We start from the raw sequence: 15,931 nt of genomic DNA, 5'->3' as shown, positions 1-15,931 counted from the left end.
ATATTTCTTACTGTTAGTATACAATCGTTATATTTCAATTCTGGGTAATATCAAGCGTTGCGGAATTTTTTAGTTATTGTAATATGAATCCCACGGTTTTACTCGCCTCTCGAAAGTCGAGTGAAATGATTTGTTCCTCTCTTTAATATGTTGATTAGATTTACAATTGTTTATGACATTTGATGAGAGACGTCTTTTGTTTATGCTATTATATGAAACACGGTTTGTTATTTAACTGTTAACCTTGCGAGTCGTAACTGTTTTTTTTTTTTTATGAATAAATATTTCTGTTAAATATAAATATTTTTTTCAAAATCACCGAAGCCGAGACAATTTTCACCAAAAACCGTTCTAGGAGTAATGAACATTCTAATACTTTCGCGTCTAGATTATATTTATGTATATCTAGACTTTCGACGCATATCGCACTACAAAAGAACTAGAACTTTACTATCTTAGTGTGCGTGACGGATACCCTTGACTCATTCTAAACGTTATACTACTTTACTAGTGTGCGTGTACATAGTGACCAACATTTGACCATTATTTTTGTTCAATGCGTTCTCAGCGTTGACGATCTATCTAGATCAGGTTATATAATCAATCAAAGCTTTCGCGATGTGAAGTATCCATTATGAATATGTCATTCAGATTTTATAGGTACACATTTTATTTTACCTGAATTTTCGACAGTTACACGTGTACAAGACGAATGCATTCCTGTATATGTATTTTATATTATTTGTAATAATATAAATACTATAGACATTATTATAACTTACTAGTGCTACCGAACACGCTAAAACACTAAATAAAATTATTGTTCTTAAAATATCTTTTAATAATTTAACATTTTATATGGTAACCCTAAACAGAGTAGGTTTCTTAATAATACTTATTCGCTTCGTTGTTAATCTCACATTTCATTGTATTTATATCACAAGGAAATGTGTCATGATCCAAGCTTCCGTTGCGAGATTACTCGTTTTCTATTATTTTTTGTACTTTGTGGGAAACTATTTAAAGAATTTAAAGGTTTAAAATAAATGTTATTATTAGTTAAAAATAACTATTCTTATGATATCATATTAATCTTGATCTATTTTAACTGAGTATAAATAGAGGCTCTTTATAAATGTTTAATCATATGATAGATAGCTACGTCATATTTGTTGAACAAAATTCGTTTCTTATTAATAATAATCGAAATGAGAATTATTTTTTTTATAAATAATAAAAATATTTTATATAAATTTGCCTTAATGCTAATCACCTTGTTTTTTAAAGCTGCTAATATATTGTAAATTAACTAATTATAATTAGGTACCGTTGCAAAATTATGATGGATTGAAGACCGTAGCATCAAATTATTAGAAAGCGGAAAATGAATGGCATAAAAAAATACATGAATATATGAAAATAATAAAAAAATCATACTGATAAAATTTAAATGTCGTTTTGTTATCAACAGCAATAAAATAAGACTAATGACTGATTCATTTAAAAAAGTTAGTCTAATGATCTATAAACACATGAGATACTTTTGCATTTATATTATTAGTAAGATGGACCTTGCTCTTTTTTAAATGGCAGCTATTTTTTTTAAAACACCTACCTATATTAATTACTAATAAGCAAAATATGGCAAACTAATTTTCTTTCTAACTTAGCTCTTTGCACCTGTAACTAATAAAATATTCGAGAATGCGTAAAAAAATTATTATTGGAATTAACACTTCCTAATGCATCTTAACTCAACACCGGAACGGTTGAATAGAAAATTAAATATTGTCACGCACAATGTTATCCATACACATGGTGCACACATATAATAATCGAATTTGTCATTAGTAATGTTGATAGTGTAAAAATAGCCTTAAAACCGATAATTTTATTCTTTTCCTAACTTATTTTTTAATTTATCAAATTAGAAACATTTTTGTCAAAGTCGTAATTAGATAAGACTAAATTAACGTATTCTAATAACTTAAAGATTGTAATGACACCAATTAATTTTATTATTTTTAATACACTTTTTTCTGTCCAGTAATAAAGTTTATCAAGTAGGTTTTTTTAGTATTTTTTTTTTAAATCCTATATTAATTGAATAAAATGAAATGCATTAAATGAAAATGCCATGGCGATTGCGATTGTTATCGAGAGAAGGCACAGAGTTATTAAACTTTTTACATTTAAAATTAGAAGGTTTTAAAAGATAATCTAAATAAGACATGCCCCAAATCACGTAAAAGAATTAGCGAGCACAGATAATAAAACCAAAATACTTATAATTAAAACGATTTAAATGTTAAAACAAGCACCTGCCTCTGTGTTGCATCAAAGCATTTCAATCGACTAATGACTCATGACGGATAATCCCGTTTAATTATAACTTATTATAGGCAGTTCGATGACTTCTGATGCCAAATTAATATATTCAAGATAATAAAACATCCGATGCGTTTGATGTTAGTTCTGTAACGTATTCAATTCGATTTTCTTGACTTCTAAATATTTATCATTCATATGGAGCTTTGGAGATATTGTTCGGAAATAAAAAAGTCATAATTGTTTTTTATTCTCTTCCACAGACAATTCAGTTTTTTCATGGATCTTAATGATAAATACAATTGTGTGTAGGAGGCCTAAGTTTTAATGATTTTTACTAATTTAAAATATACTTGAGCTGACTGGTATTATGGAGCAGTTTTATAACAGTGGTCGCCTTTCGTCTTCGAGTGTTTCGATTGGGCGCTCCAAAGTAAAATAAGAAATATTATGTTATCAGTGATAATGTACTTTACGTTCATATAAAAAAATTTTTTTTTTAATTTATAGTTTTTGTGAAATTGTGATTTTACCTTACTGATTGAAATGTTGCACAGATATTTAGTACCTTGGTGACAAAATTATATCTAAAAAATAGAAAGGAAACGAATATAAAATAAACATTTTATTCGTCTTTGTAATAGTAACAAATTATTACAAGTATTAATACATTTCGCATTATATGGAAAGAAATTAAAAATATATATCAACAGTAAATAATCGCTGCGCTACAATCTGGTGATAAAAATCGCGTCGTATTGGTTAAACACAATCGCGATTCACTTAGCAGAGTTATTTACTCGGTAATTCCACCTGTCTTTACTTATTCAAGAGATACTTACTAAAGCAAATGTTTTACTTTGCCTGATTGATTGAAAGATTGAGAATCGTTATTGCAAAAGATTCGAACAAAATTTGAACATTTATTTGTACGCGGACGTTTATTCAATTAAAATAAAATCGAGCAAATTTTAAAACAAAACTGTTCTTAAAATATTTTTTATAGGTATAACATTTTAAATAAATATATAGTTAATAGTATCCAGCTATCGATTTATTGAAATTACTTTAGAGTTTCAATAAATATGTATGGACATTGGAATCCAATAGATAAGACTAAAATAGTTTCCCATATATTATTGCTTCTTCGTCTCTTCTATAAAAAGACTAGTTCGTATCAGCGACGGCCCTTATAATAAATTAGGCGGAAAACGTGCGTCTGCGGATAATGGTACGAATGGATTACAGAGGAAAATAGCCTTTAAGAATACAATTTTAAGGATTATAATCCCAACAGTAAAATGTTTAGGTACTGTCCAACGCACACGATAGCTAGTCTAGCTCGTTTGGTACGACAATTGTAAGCGGTAAATGCATCTGTTCATAGCAGACCCGCTCATGTTACTTATATTATCGTACTTTTACAGGACACAAAGACGGAAATGTGGTGTTTTAAAATAATCACATATATACACAAACCGATAGAAGTATTACGACAAGAAGATAGTTGGATAATTATTACTTTTTTATATATAGAAATATTGCTTGAAAAATTTGTTCAATAATTTTGTAAATATGATTTTTTTTTAAATATAAAATAACGTCACAAGACTTAAATTACGCATGATGTTATTGGGCTGTTTTTGTACACATCATATTTCAATTTACACGTATAATTTTTTTAATTTTATAAACTATAAACTTTAAGGAAATATACATAACAAAAGACTAGATATGTTAATAATGAACTAGTATTATAACACTATCGTGTAATATTTCCTGTCAGGATGTCTTTTCAATGCACATACACACATGTGGCGCAACCGAATCCTTTTTTACCGCTTCCGGGGAAGCACAGATAAAAGGATACGAAAATAACGCGGCGTAATAACAGTTATGTTTTAAGATTATTTCCGTAATAATTTTATCTCGTTGCGATACTAGTGGTGTTAGTGGTTATTTAGAAATATCTCTCTAATAATCTATATAACTTATATATGTTATTAGAGAATATAAAACTCTGTCTATGTCTATCTCATATACTTTCACGGCCACACATCTGAAATTAATGTGATTAAATTTTCACATCTAGACTTTTATGCCGAACGGGCGGGCGATATAGTATTCTATTAAGTATGAATTATCACTATGGTCGGTGTCTTATTAATGTACATATGAAGTATATATTATAAAATCTCATAGATATTTACATACAATACAATACGATGTCAGTTTTTTGGTGTTCGTTTACAGACGATGTTAATGTATTGTTTTTTTTTTTTTTTAATCAATTATAACTTTTCAAATTCATTGCGATTGACTAAGTTAAATTGGTTTTGTTCGGTTCGATTTCAATTTCACGAAAAATATAATTAGAATTTATCTCTTTTGTTTAATTGTATATTTAACGAAAACAAAATTATTTTTGACAGGCGGATTGAACGCATATGCTTGATACCAATAAATACTACTTGTATTATTTTATTGCTTTTTATTATATTTGTATTAACATTTATTTTAACAAAAAATTCTGGGGCACCTTTGTTATATCAATGTGTAGTCGAAATTTTTTACAAGCAAACCCATCCCATGTTTTCCAGTTTTAATTTTTTTAAATTTTGTTTACATTATTTTTATTTTTTATTTTATTTTCATTATTATTCTTTTTATTTTCAGGAGCAGGACTGTTTTTTGCCACGAGTTTTTTTTAAGTTTTCTTCATGGTAGCCACTTGTAAGTTTTTATTTTATTTTATTTTTATTTTTTTTTTTACTTTACTTGTTTTCATTAAAACATACATATTCAATAACAATTATAACAATATTTTATGTAATTTTTTTTTAAGTTAATAAAAGAAATATGTTCACTACATACATACATACATACTTTAATGTGTCGTTTAAGATAATGAGTACTTGAACACTTAGTGATGATTGTCTGATCCACGTGTCTATCCACCATCCAGAGTCCATCCATCTTTTTTTTTTTATATCATTTGTAAGCGGACAGGCAAAAGGGGCCACCTAATGGTACGTGGTCACCACCGCCCATAGACATTGATGCTGAAAGACATAATAACCATTCCTAACAATACCAATGCGCCACCGACCTTGGGAGCTAAGATGCTGTCCCTTGCGCCAGTAGTTACACTAGCTCACTCCCCCTTCAAATCGGCACACAACAGTACTAAAAATTGCTGTTTGGCGGTAGAATATCTGATGAGCGAGTGGTACCTGCAACCATGTAAAATCTCGGTGCTCATTAATAATACGACCCTCTAAGCCAATGGAGTGTGTAGTATCAGTTATGATAACTGCTCTTCTATTACGGTGGCAATGTTACCATTAAACATATTTGCATAAAACATGAGCCTGAAAGGAAACGCGTTACGTGCGAGGAAATCATTTTCCGAGAATAGTCAAACTCCTATTACTACCACCCAACGTCAGTTTGTCGTCATTGATAATGTTACAAATAAGAAGTTGAGTTGAGATTTTATTTGTCCTCGTTAGTGGTTATGACAGTGCCGTCACTACGTGTAGCAATTGCGCTTGTAGCAAAGTCATGTGTAATTGCAGCTCGTGATTAATGACCATAAATTAAAGTACGTGTTGTTTATTTGGCCACCAATGAAGATGTCTCGATGTGAATGTTTCTTGTTAGGACAGGAGAAGTCTAGTTTACAAGGTTGGTGACGCTTTGGCCATATAAGATATAATGTTTCTTTAAGTGCCAATGCCGACAGGCGGTGGTGGCCGCTTACCATCAACAACTTTGACCTTGAATTGACCCGTCATAATTGGTTGAGACCTAAGGTAATGTGGTAATGGGCACTGGATATTCATTATGGATTTGTTAAATGTCGGTGAAGATTTTATCTGAACTTGGGAAGTGAAATTAAAATGGATAGAAGTGGTTGAGTAAAATAGAATCTATACTAATATTAACAATGTGAAAGTAACTCTGTCTGTCTGTCGCTCTTTCACTGCCAAACTAATGAATCGAATTTGATAAAATGTATGTATGTATGAGGCAAATTTGAACTCCAATGAAGAACCTAGAGTACTTTTTTGCCTAACGTATGACGACCAACCCCCTAAAACGCGAGCGAAGCCGCGAGCGACAACTCATCATACTAGGTTTATCCATGTGCATACGGATGCAATTGAACTTCTTACATAAGAGTTCACTTATAGAGTTTGGACCGATTTAGACGAAAATTGTGTGTATGTGTTATGTGAAATGTGTGTATTTAAGTGGGTTAAGGTGGTTCAGATAAGACCCAGTAGGTGGCGGTTCGATCATACTAAATAAAATTCTTATTTCACCCTGGCAAATTGTGGAAGGACAGCTCGTAAGGGTATATTTAAAATGCATCAAGAATGGTTTGTAGTACATAATACGTATAAGGAGAAAACGTAAAGAATAAGAAAATATAAGGGTTTGTTCATCTTTCAAAGTATGTATGTATAATATGCTCATTCTGTAAGACATGTTTTCTTATTTGAGGATAAGTCATAATTACATGTTTTTCCTCGTTTAATCTTTGAATGTGTTTACTGCATGAATTTACATAAAATATACAATAACTTCAGGCTATTTTTGATACATACGCAATCAGTGGTTTTGTGTGTTATTTGTTTTTATTTGGAAGTATTTAACGTTTCAAAGTCTAACTTGAATCGATCGGAACATTAATAGTATGCAAATAAATATATTCGTATTTAATATTTGTATTTGCATTTTACTTTATTGTATTAAATAATTGTTATAAGTCTCTTTTATATCGCAATGTAAGGTTTAGGCATTATTTCAAATTGTAGACAAAAATGGTAATTAAAGTTTTACATTCCTTCGTCACATCGGTTTTACATTTAAAATATGAAATAACGTCTAAATAAATAGACTTCAAAACCGACACACAAAACATATTAAAATTGTCAATTAATCATTAAGACTGATCTACTTCTACAGCTAAAATATTTATTTTCGATTACAAGTATAGTTCTCAATAGTAATTTAATTAAATCGAATGTATTTATTCGAGTAAAATTTACAATGAATCATTTTTGAATCGTCAATATGTAAACATATGGAGGCTGATTTCTGTAGCGGTGGGTTCCAGAAATCAGCCTGCAGCGAGAAGAAACCGCAAAAAAACTCGTAAATAATTTATTTTTTTGAAATAAACTAGATTTACAATAATGTTAGTATATAGCTCTTTATCAATCCTGCATTGGAATCCGATTCAGGCATCTTTATTTTAAAAATACTCTTTAAATTAATAGTCTATTGATTAATTTTGTCATAAAAAAAATATATATATTGAATGGTCAGTAGTTGATTTTATTTTCCGTTATCTTATTATATAAGCGTATACAATTGTCTAAAAACGTTCTCTGTGCCGTATGCAAGCAGAGAGTAAGGGTTAGCAGCTTTTATGGAACATTTTTGTATGTTCTTCCGAATAATAGTATCAAAAATATAGGAAAGCGTACGAATAATTACTTTATTTTATCCATATACATAAATTATAACTGATTATGTGCCTCGTCTATTAATGTTTAATATTTTAGTATAATATTTAAACAGATTACATTTCCCGATATAAAATTTTAATCTTAATTTACATCAAAGGGAACGCGGATTCAATTTCATCTTATTTTCCGCTTGTACGGCCTTTCAGTTTAAGAGCTGCTGGGAATATTTGCTAGAAAATTGTCTCTGGTTACGACAATAAAAAGCGACAAAAAACAAGAGTGGATTTTTTCCAGCGTAACATAAAATACAAGTGAGCAATTTAAATCCGTAATGTAAAGTCGTATTAGATTATATAATTTCGTTGTTTTATCTCATAGGAGCAATTACGTTATAAGACGAAACTTGAGTTGGTGTTCATGTATGTAAGATTACCGTAACAGGTTTATGTGTGTGTATTATATGTTAACATTAATTAAGACTGTTAGTGTGTATATTACCTGATCTATTTTTAGAACGTGATTTTTAAACCTTTATTAAATTACTTTTAAAGGCAAACGCAATACGCTATAATTATGAGTTGCAAAGTCAAATTGAATGTTAAACTTGCATGTATGCCAACCGTGTTTATTGGACTGTGACTGCATAATTATGACCGTGAAACAGTTGAATAGTTCTCGTTCATATTGGGTTAATATGGATATTATTAGGGAAATGAAACACCTTCCCAGCTAAAACTCGTAATACTGTCTCCTATTTATGTACACTTAAGTTTCTGTCTGTAAATTCGCCACGGCTGCGCTAGGGCCTCCTCACCTTTTGAGACTTGCAGCTCATTTAAATACACATGTAACAAACGTTCATCCAACTCATACAAATTTCCTCTTCATCACTGAGCATTTAGTAGTGTTCGCCTGGATTTCAAACCGTAACCTTCCATTAAGAATCGTGTGTTTTAACCACTGAGCTATCTCTACTTTCACGTTAACTTTTTTTAGTTAAATAATAATTAACCGATCTATTCTTGATCCTTAACATGAGAATATTTATTGACATATATATATATATATATATATATATATGATACTAGTTGTCGCCCACGGCTTAACTCGCACTTTTGAGGTTGGTTGCAGGTGTCCTTCCGTGGGGTTCAAGTTTGCTTCATACAAAAATTTCAACAAATTGGGTTCACAGGTTTGGCCGTAAGGGCGTAAGAGACAGACAGTGGTACTTTAGTGTCTTTATAATTTTATTAGTAAAGACATTGCCGAGCTGATACATGCAACTTACTTAGCAATATTAAATACAAAAAAACCGTTAAGTATGACAAGTGAAGTTAAGCTGCACCTCGTTCTACTGATTCCATCGGTCAAGGCGGGGAGGTGCGGCTGTCCGTGATACTGTTTTAGCTTCAATTTGTATATTTGATTTACCTTGATTATTGACACGAAACATTATACTTATCGTTTGATTATGTTTCAATCTGTTAATTACTTGATAACTTCATCATCAATCTTATGGTTGAATTATTTAATTCGTTTTTATTTAAAACTCGAGACTCTTATTCATAACTAGCTCCTAAAAGCAAATATGATATCATGATTCAATTTTGAGTTAAATGTAAGACTACCACCGGTTCGGAGTGTAGATGCTACTGAGAAGAACCGGCAAGAATCTCAGTAGTTACTAATGCTCTTATTAGATACATAATTAGCTTTACAAGCGTAAATCGACGCATACTAAATCCACGCATTTTTACCAACTATATAGTCTTGTTGAGTAACATGACTTATTAATCTATGTTAAAATTTATTAAATTACTTTAATGTTCCATAAATCTTTAATGTTTAATAAAATGAATAATTAAGATGAATATGCTTACTCTAAATAATTTCATTACGTCCTATAATTAAATATTATTTAAAGTAACCACTTAAGCGTTTAACGTATCCCTTTCGACGTATGAATTTATTATTAATATATATCATTTGATACGCATGATTGAGAAGAAAATCGTTCAATTATAATGTATTACTTAGCTATGATATGATATAATTTTATAAGTACATGAATATGTATTGAAGAGCTTTGTGAAAGCCTTTTTGCCTGCCACCTATCTGCCTACCACCTGCCCATTATTTATTCTACCGCTAAACACAAATACTTTGTTGCTTTGTTCCTGTTTGAAACGTGAGTGAGCGAGTGTAATTACAGGCAATGGGACATAGGCTATGGTTGATAACTCATTGGCATTATATTGAACAGTTATTCATTCTGAAGTTTTGTCTAAGTCTCAGCTAATGGACCTGCCAATAAAAAAAAATCAATTACAATTGTGACATAAATCTACAACATTAAAACGAAGATTTATTTTGAATTTAATATAATTGAAAGGATTAATACGACCCAAGGGGGCGGACTATTGTCATTTAACGCGGATGAAATCGCACGCAGTTACGTGTTTTATACTTTACGTATAAATAATGTTTTTCATTCTTCAATGCGAAATGCGCTGACATAGGAAAGTTATTGAAAAGGTCTTAAAAGGTATTGATTGTATAGAATTCTTTTATGTTATCATATCTAAGTATGTTAAGCCTTCGAGAATTGAAGATTGCCATGACGACGCTTTTGAAGAGAAAATCGAAGGTCGAATGCGCTTTGATATCATTACTTGATCGTACAATTCTAAGAACTGCTTAATACCGTTTCGGATTCAAAAGATTTTTACGAAATGTTTATTTGCTATCATTTGATATACGTATCAAATTTTTCGTAGCTTACTTACATAAATAATAAAAAAAAAAGCAACAATATCTTAACTTCCGTGTATCTATCAATTAGGTAATACTATCCGTCCGTAGTAAAAATATTTGTTGTGACGAAACGAAACGAAGTTTGAAATAAAATGTCATAATAATTATACCAATTAATCAGTAAAGATAAATGAGCACAATATTGTTTTATGACATAAGAATAAAGCGTATTTCGTTTGTTATTTATATTAATGTGTGTGTTATTACAGAACATGTATAGAGTTGAGTATGTGTATGTATGTGTAAGTTTATTAATTCCTAATTCAACGCATAATATTTGTTCTTATTGCGGTTTTACCTATAGTAGTATTAAAGATTTCGAACCTGTCTGTCGGGTTCATTGGCATCAAACTCTGTTTATTTTGAGTGAACCCGCTAAACAGTTCATAGGGCAACATCTTATAACCATTATCTTAATATAATATGTATTATTTTATATATATAAAAGTTAATGTAAGGATTTATGGTTATAAAATAAAATGTTATTGTTTATTTTTAATTTTAAAGAATTCAGTATACTCTACTGTGCTTTTTAATTTTGTTATACTATAATCATCAGTCAGTTGTAATCAGATTGAATAATTCATGTTTATAATGTTCTTTTATATAAAAAAATAGAATCAATAAAAAAGCCGCTCAAATCGAGTTCATTGATTTTTGCCTTATATTCGTATCTCACTCGTGCAAGTAGCACGTATGTAATTATTACAACATTATAATATTATAAATAGATTACATAAGAACTTAGAGGTGATAAAATATTTTGCTTAAAAAAGAAAAAAATATACAAAGATTCAGTCAGTTGGATGTTTTTTTTTATATTAAACTAAATATTTGTATTTCTTTTTTTACCTTTTTTTATTATTTTTTTAAACATTACCTACATAAAAATGTTGTCCTTTCAATAAAAACCAATTTATTTATTAATATTATTAAAGTAAATAATAATAACCTATTGTTATATAACGTTTACCACAAATATGTTCAACATTAACAAAATCAAGAGACGACGTATTATTCACGTTTAAGTTTCTCACAACCTTTATTATATTGACCGTGTCTTTTTACAAATTCTATAGTCCAGTCTAAGCCCCAAGGAGGTGTTATATACGAAGCAGGCCAGCCGTGTCAAGGATACAACTTTGTTCCAGTTTCTGGAGTTACCACTTCGAACCGGTTTCACTCGTTTTAAGTATAATAGAATTATGATATACCTTATGAATTTCTTTGAGAATTATACGCAAAGATGAGGGAGGACTGGGGAAGGGGAGCAGCAAGCACCGTCAATTCATGTTCCCACAATTATTATTTATATAATAATACGTGAAGCAATAAACTTTGTACCCCTTTTTTACAAAAAAAAACGCGCACGGAATTGTACGAAATACATTAACAAAAAAATATGTATAATTGAAATATTTTTTTATAGTCTTTACTGTATAGCTGACAATATTAAATTATTTAACTTGTTAACTACTAATAACACTGTATAGTATATTAAAAGACGTAAAATAAATGAACAGCCTGTTTTTGTCTTATTACTGGGCAAGTGACACCTCTCCCTTTTGAGGAGAAGGTTTGGAACTGATTCCACCACGACGCTCCAATGCGGATTGGTGGATACACGTGGCAGATTCCTATTTAGCACGTGCAGGTTTCCTCACGATATTTTCAAGTAAGTACAAATTAAACTCTTGAAATCATTGGTGCTAGCCCGGGTTTGAACTCATAATCATCAGTTAAGTTTTACGTCTTGTAATCCGTGGGCCATCACGCTTAAATATACCTATACTAAACTTACTATGATTAAAGAGTTCTTAGGCATAGACTTTGCTCATCCATCAAAGACAGATTTAGACACAGACAAATTTAATACATTTTATTTATTAGATATATTACTAACTTTTACTTATATATTATGTTTGGCGGGTGGTTAGTTAAATGTCTTCTCCTTTCGAATGTCAAACCAATGATGACTAACTAAACTTTCAGAACAACGTTTATAAATGAGGTCGGTAATTTTTATACGATTTGTGAATCCATACAAAGTTAATAGCCTACATTTAATCCTTCGGGAAAATAAATAACAATATTATGTTTTTTGAATACACACAAAAACGAAAACAAAATATTATAAAAGAAAATAAATCTCAGTGACAAACTCAAGCTAGCGAGTCTGAGCGTTTAAGTGAATAACTTCAGCCGCCTAGAACTCGAACAAGTTTCCACTTCTAAAGTTTGTATGGCGCATCTGTGGTACAAACGTTGTTGGTTCTAGAAAAGAACTTAATGATTAAAAATAACAAAACTTCAATAACATGATGCAGATGCACGCAAGCAAATCAAAAGTGGTCGAATTTGCAATAAGGCAGCAACCACCAGCAAGATACATTGAAAATTGGATGATTATATTATATAGAGCCGAGATGGCCCAGTGGTTAGAACGCGTGCATCTTAACCGATGATTTCGAGTTCAAACCCAGGCAGGCACCACTGAATTTTCATGTGCTTAATTTGTGTTTATAATTCATCTCGTGCTCGGCGGTGAAGGAAAACATCGTGAGGAAACCTGCATGTGTCTAATTTCAACTAAATTCTGCCACATGTGTATTCCACCAACCCGCATTGGAGCAGCGTGGTGGAATATGCTCCATACCTTCTCCTCAACGGGAGAGGAGGCCTTAGCCCAGCAGTGGGAAATTTACAGGCTGATTATGTTATGTTATGTTATGTATATTATATGACATGAAATTCTATGGCCATATGCCATATATTATTATATTATATTATATTATCATATTTACATATCTTACTAATATTATAAATGCGAAAATTTTGTGGATGTTTGTTAGTCATTCACGGCAAAACGGCTGAAGTTGGATCTGAATGAAATTTGGCACAGAGAATTAAAATCTGGAATAGTCGATGTGAGGTAGAAATAGGGATGAACTTAACACTTGCACCTCCGATTACACGCGTGTCGCGTGACGTGACCGCGTGGCGCGGTCGAACATGCCAGCGGAAACTAGTAGGTATACATATTAGTTAAAATCAGATTTTAAAATTGTAATTAATTACCCAAGATTGGAGTAGATATGCCGAAGTTTACAAAGCTCAAAATAAGCTGGTTAACCATCTTCTAATGACCTTTTATAGAACTTACATTCAACAATAGTACCCATTCAATTAATTCAACATAAAACTTAAACGTAAATGAAATAAAATGTCAAGAAAACCTTTCTATAAATAACTTTTCGTTCGATCCACGTACTTATGAAAACGGATAAAAATGTATTGTAAATTGTGTGGTCATTATTTAATTGCGTATGCTACAACCCGGTACCGAGAGATGGTGCTGGTTAAATATATTTTTTTTCTGAATCACGCACGCTAAATATTTGTAACTGGGTATATATATACTCGTAAAATCTGCCAACGGATTCTCTTCACCCGCCCGGTGAATCTGTCATCATCATCAGCTACTGCCCATTCGAAAATTTTCGAGAATTCGGTAAAAAACTTAAAGGCTGAGTGTATATGCCCTACCCCCGGTCAAGCTGTAACACTCACACATTAACGCAGGTGAATTTTTAATAAGACACAAGGAATACTGCGTATAGTCTTGACATTCTGAAACCCAGTTTTACATATTTTTTTACTACGCATAAGAGATACATATTAAATTAAACTCATTAAAATATCCGCCTGAAAACAAAGCGTCGTCACTTCTCGGAATGACTAGACTGTAACATCACGTAAGGCTTTCGTTAATTAGGGACAAACTACTCTAGATACTCATGCTGAATATGGGACACGTGTTGAATACTAAACAAATTATTTTTAATGTTTCAATATATTGTTATGATAATAAAGATCTGTTATATAATTTCAGGAATTTTCCACGAGTACGATCCCTTTTATAGAATAGGGATGCAGATGAACAAACTCATGAATATTGGCAACGAGCCCATCTCAAGTGCTAATACCTATTATGTGCAGCTATTCTGATTTGCGTGAATTATACCATGTTTTGTATAAATATATTTTTCATTTAATTTATTCGAAGTTAAGAATTAGAATAAATAGGTAGCTAAAATAGACACATTTTGCCATAATCATTGTCCGAAAAAAAAAACAATCCGTTCTTTGTTGGCGCAATCAAACATGGGAGCTTTCATGCTGTGACCCAGCCCTTTCCTCAAATATTGTTATTTACTGACCAGGTGTTACCTGTTTGCAACACACACATACATATGATAATGCACAAAGTGTATCAGTAAATTACAATATATTATTGTATAATAGTTTATTATACAATAATTTATAGTATAATAAACTTTTTCGACGTTCATATATCATTATTTTATTGAATTTAGTCGATATATGCGTTCAAATTGAGAATGATTTCATATGGAAATACGTGCATATAAGTATTAAGTCTAAAATTATTTATAGACCTCCCCCTCCCCCTAGTGACCTTAAGATAATCACCTCAGTATTCTGTTTTTTATGTTGTAATAAAGGCGTGTTTATGGTGATCCTTTACGTGGACCGAGTGTAAGAATTCTTTATAATATTAAATTACATAAGTTATATATTTTTATTATAATGTTGGTAATATTATATACTTAATACATCTATTCCTTATATTCTATTTGTAACCAGGGAACGTTGCCATTTATTCTCAGGCCAGGATATTTTCTTTTCCGAACCGACGGTATTAAAAATTTCAGTGTCCAATTTCAACTAACAAAATAATTTTGTTAACATATTTAGTACATTATACAAATAACAGCAAGAATGCAGTGGCATTTAATCATTGATATCATTCAAGTCATATTTTAATATATGATATATAATTAAGTTGTAATATATAGCAAAGTCGTTTATCACAAGTTTTATAGGTAAAACCTAAGAGTTACAACCGAGATCAGTAAACATCTTATAAGGTACCCATTTACGTTGGTAGACTTTACGACCTCCCGACACGTGTGGAGTCTTTGTAACCAAGCCTTGGTATACGAAATATGTGAACGGAAAATTTTTACTATCGTGGAGTGTCAGCTTTGGATATATAACGTGCATATATATGGGCTTAACGAATTAATGCGCCTTAGACATAAAAAATATCTTACCGTTTTATTAATAAATTTATGGCATTTATACAACGAAAATCAACTTGAGGATACAGTTCAATACAGAACTCTTGGTAGAATCTACTTTGTGAACCGTTGGTAGTTTTATATTTAATTCCACAATGTAAAATAACGATTCAAAAGTGCCTTTATGAGCCTACTTGATTAAAGAAT

At 30.8% G+C, this 15,931-nt stretch overlaps 1 protein-coding gene across 2 annotated transcripts in view; it reads left to right on the top strand.

Moving 5' to 3' along the window:
* LOC113398591 (tumor necrosis factor alpha-induced protein 8-like protein) overlaps positions 1–15,931 on the top strand; it is a 49,925-nt gene that overhangs the window by 17,223 nt on the left and 16,771 nt on the right. Inside the window, exon 2 of one of the 2 annotated variants that reach the window (XM_026637397.2) lies at positions 5,005–5,061. In XM_026637397.2, coding sequence (XP_026493182.1) covers positions 5,049–5,061 — 13 coding nt within the window. In that variant the 5' untranslated portion in view covers positions 5,005–5,048. The remainder of the gene's footprint in view (positions 1–5,004; positions 5,062–15,931) is intronic. The other variant, XM_064216960.1, reaches the window with a different exon arrangement.

This window comes from Vanessa tameamea, chromosome 14, assembly GCF_037043105.1.
Source record: "Vanessa tameamea isolate UH-Manoa-2023 chromosome 14, ilVanTame1 primary haplotype, whole genome shotgun sequence".
Lineage (NCBI taxonomy): Eukaryota > Metazoa > Arthropoda > Insecta > Lepidoptera > Nymphalidae > Vanessa > Vanessa tameamea.
This window is presented reverse-complemented; position numbering and strand designations above follow the sequence as displayed.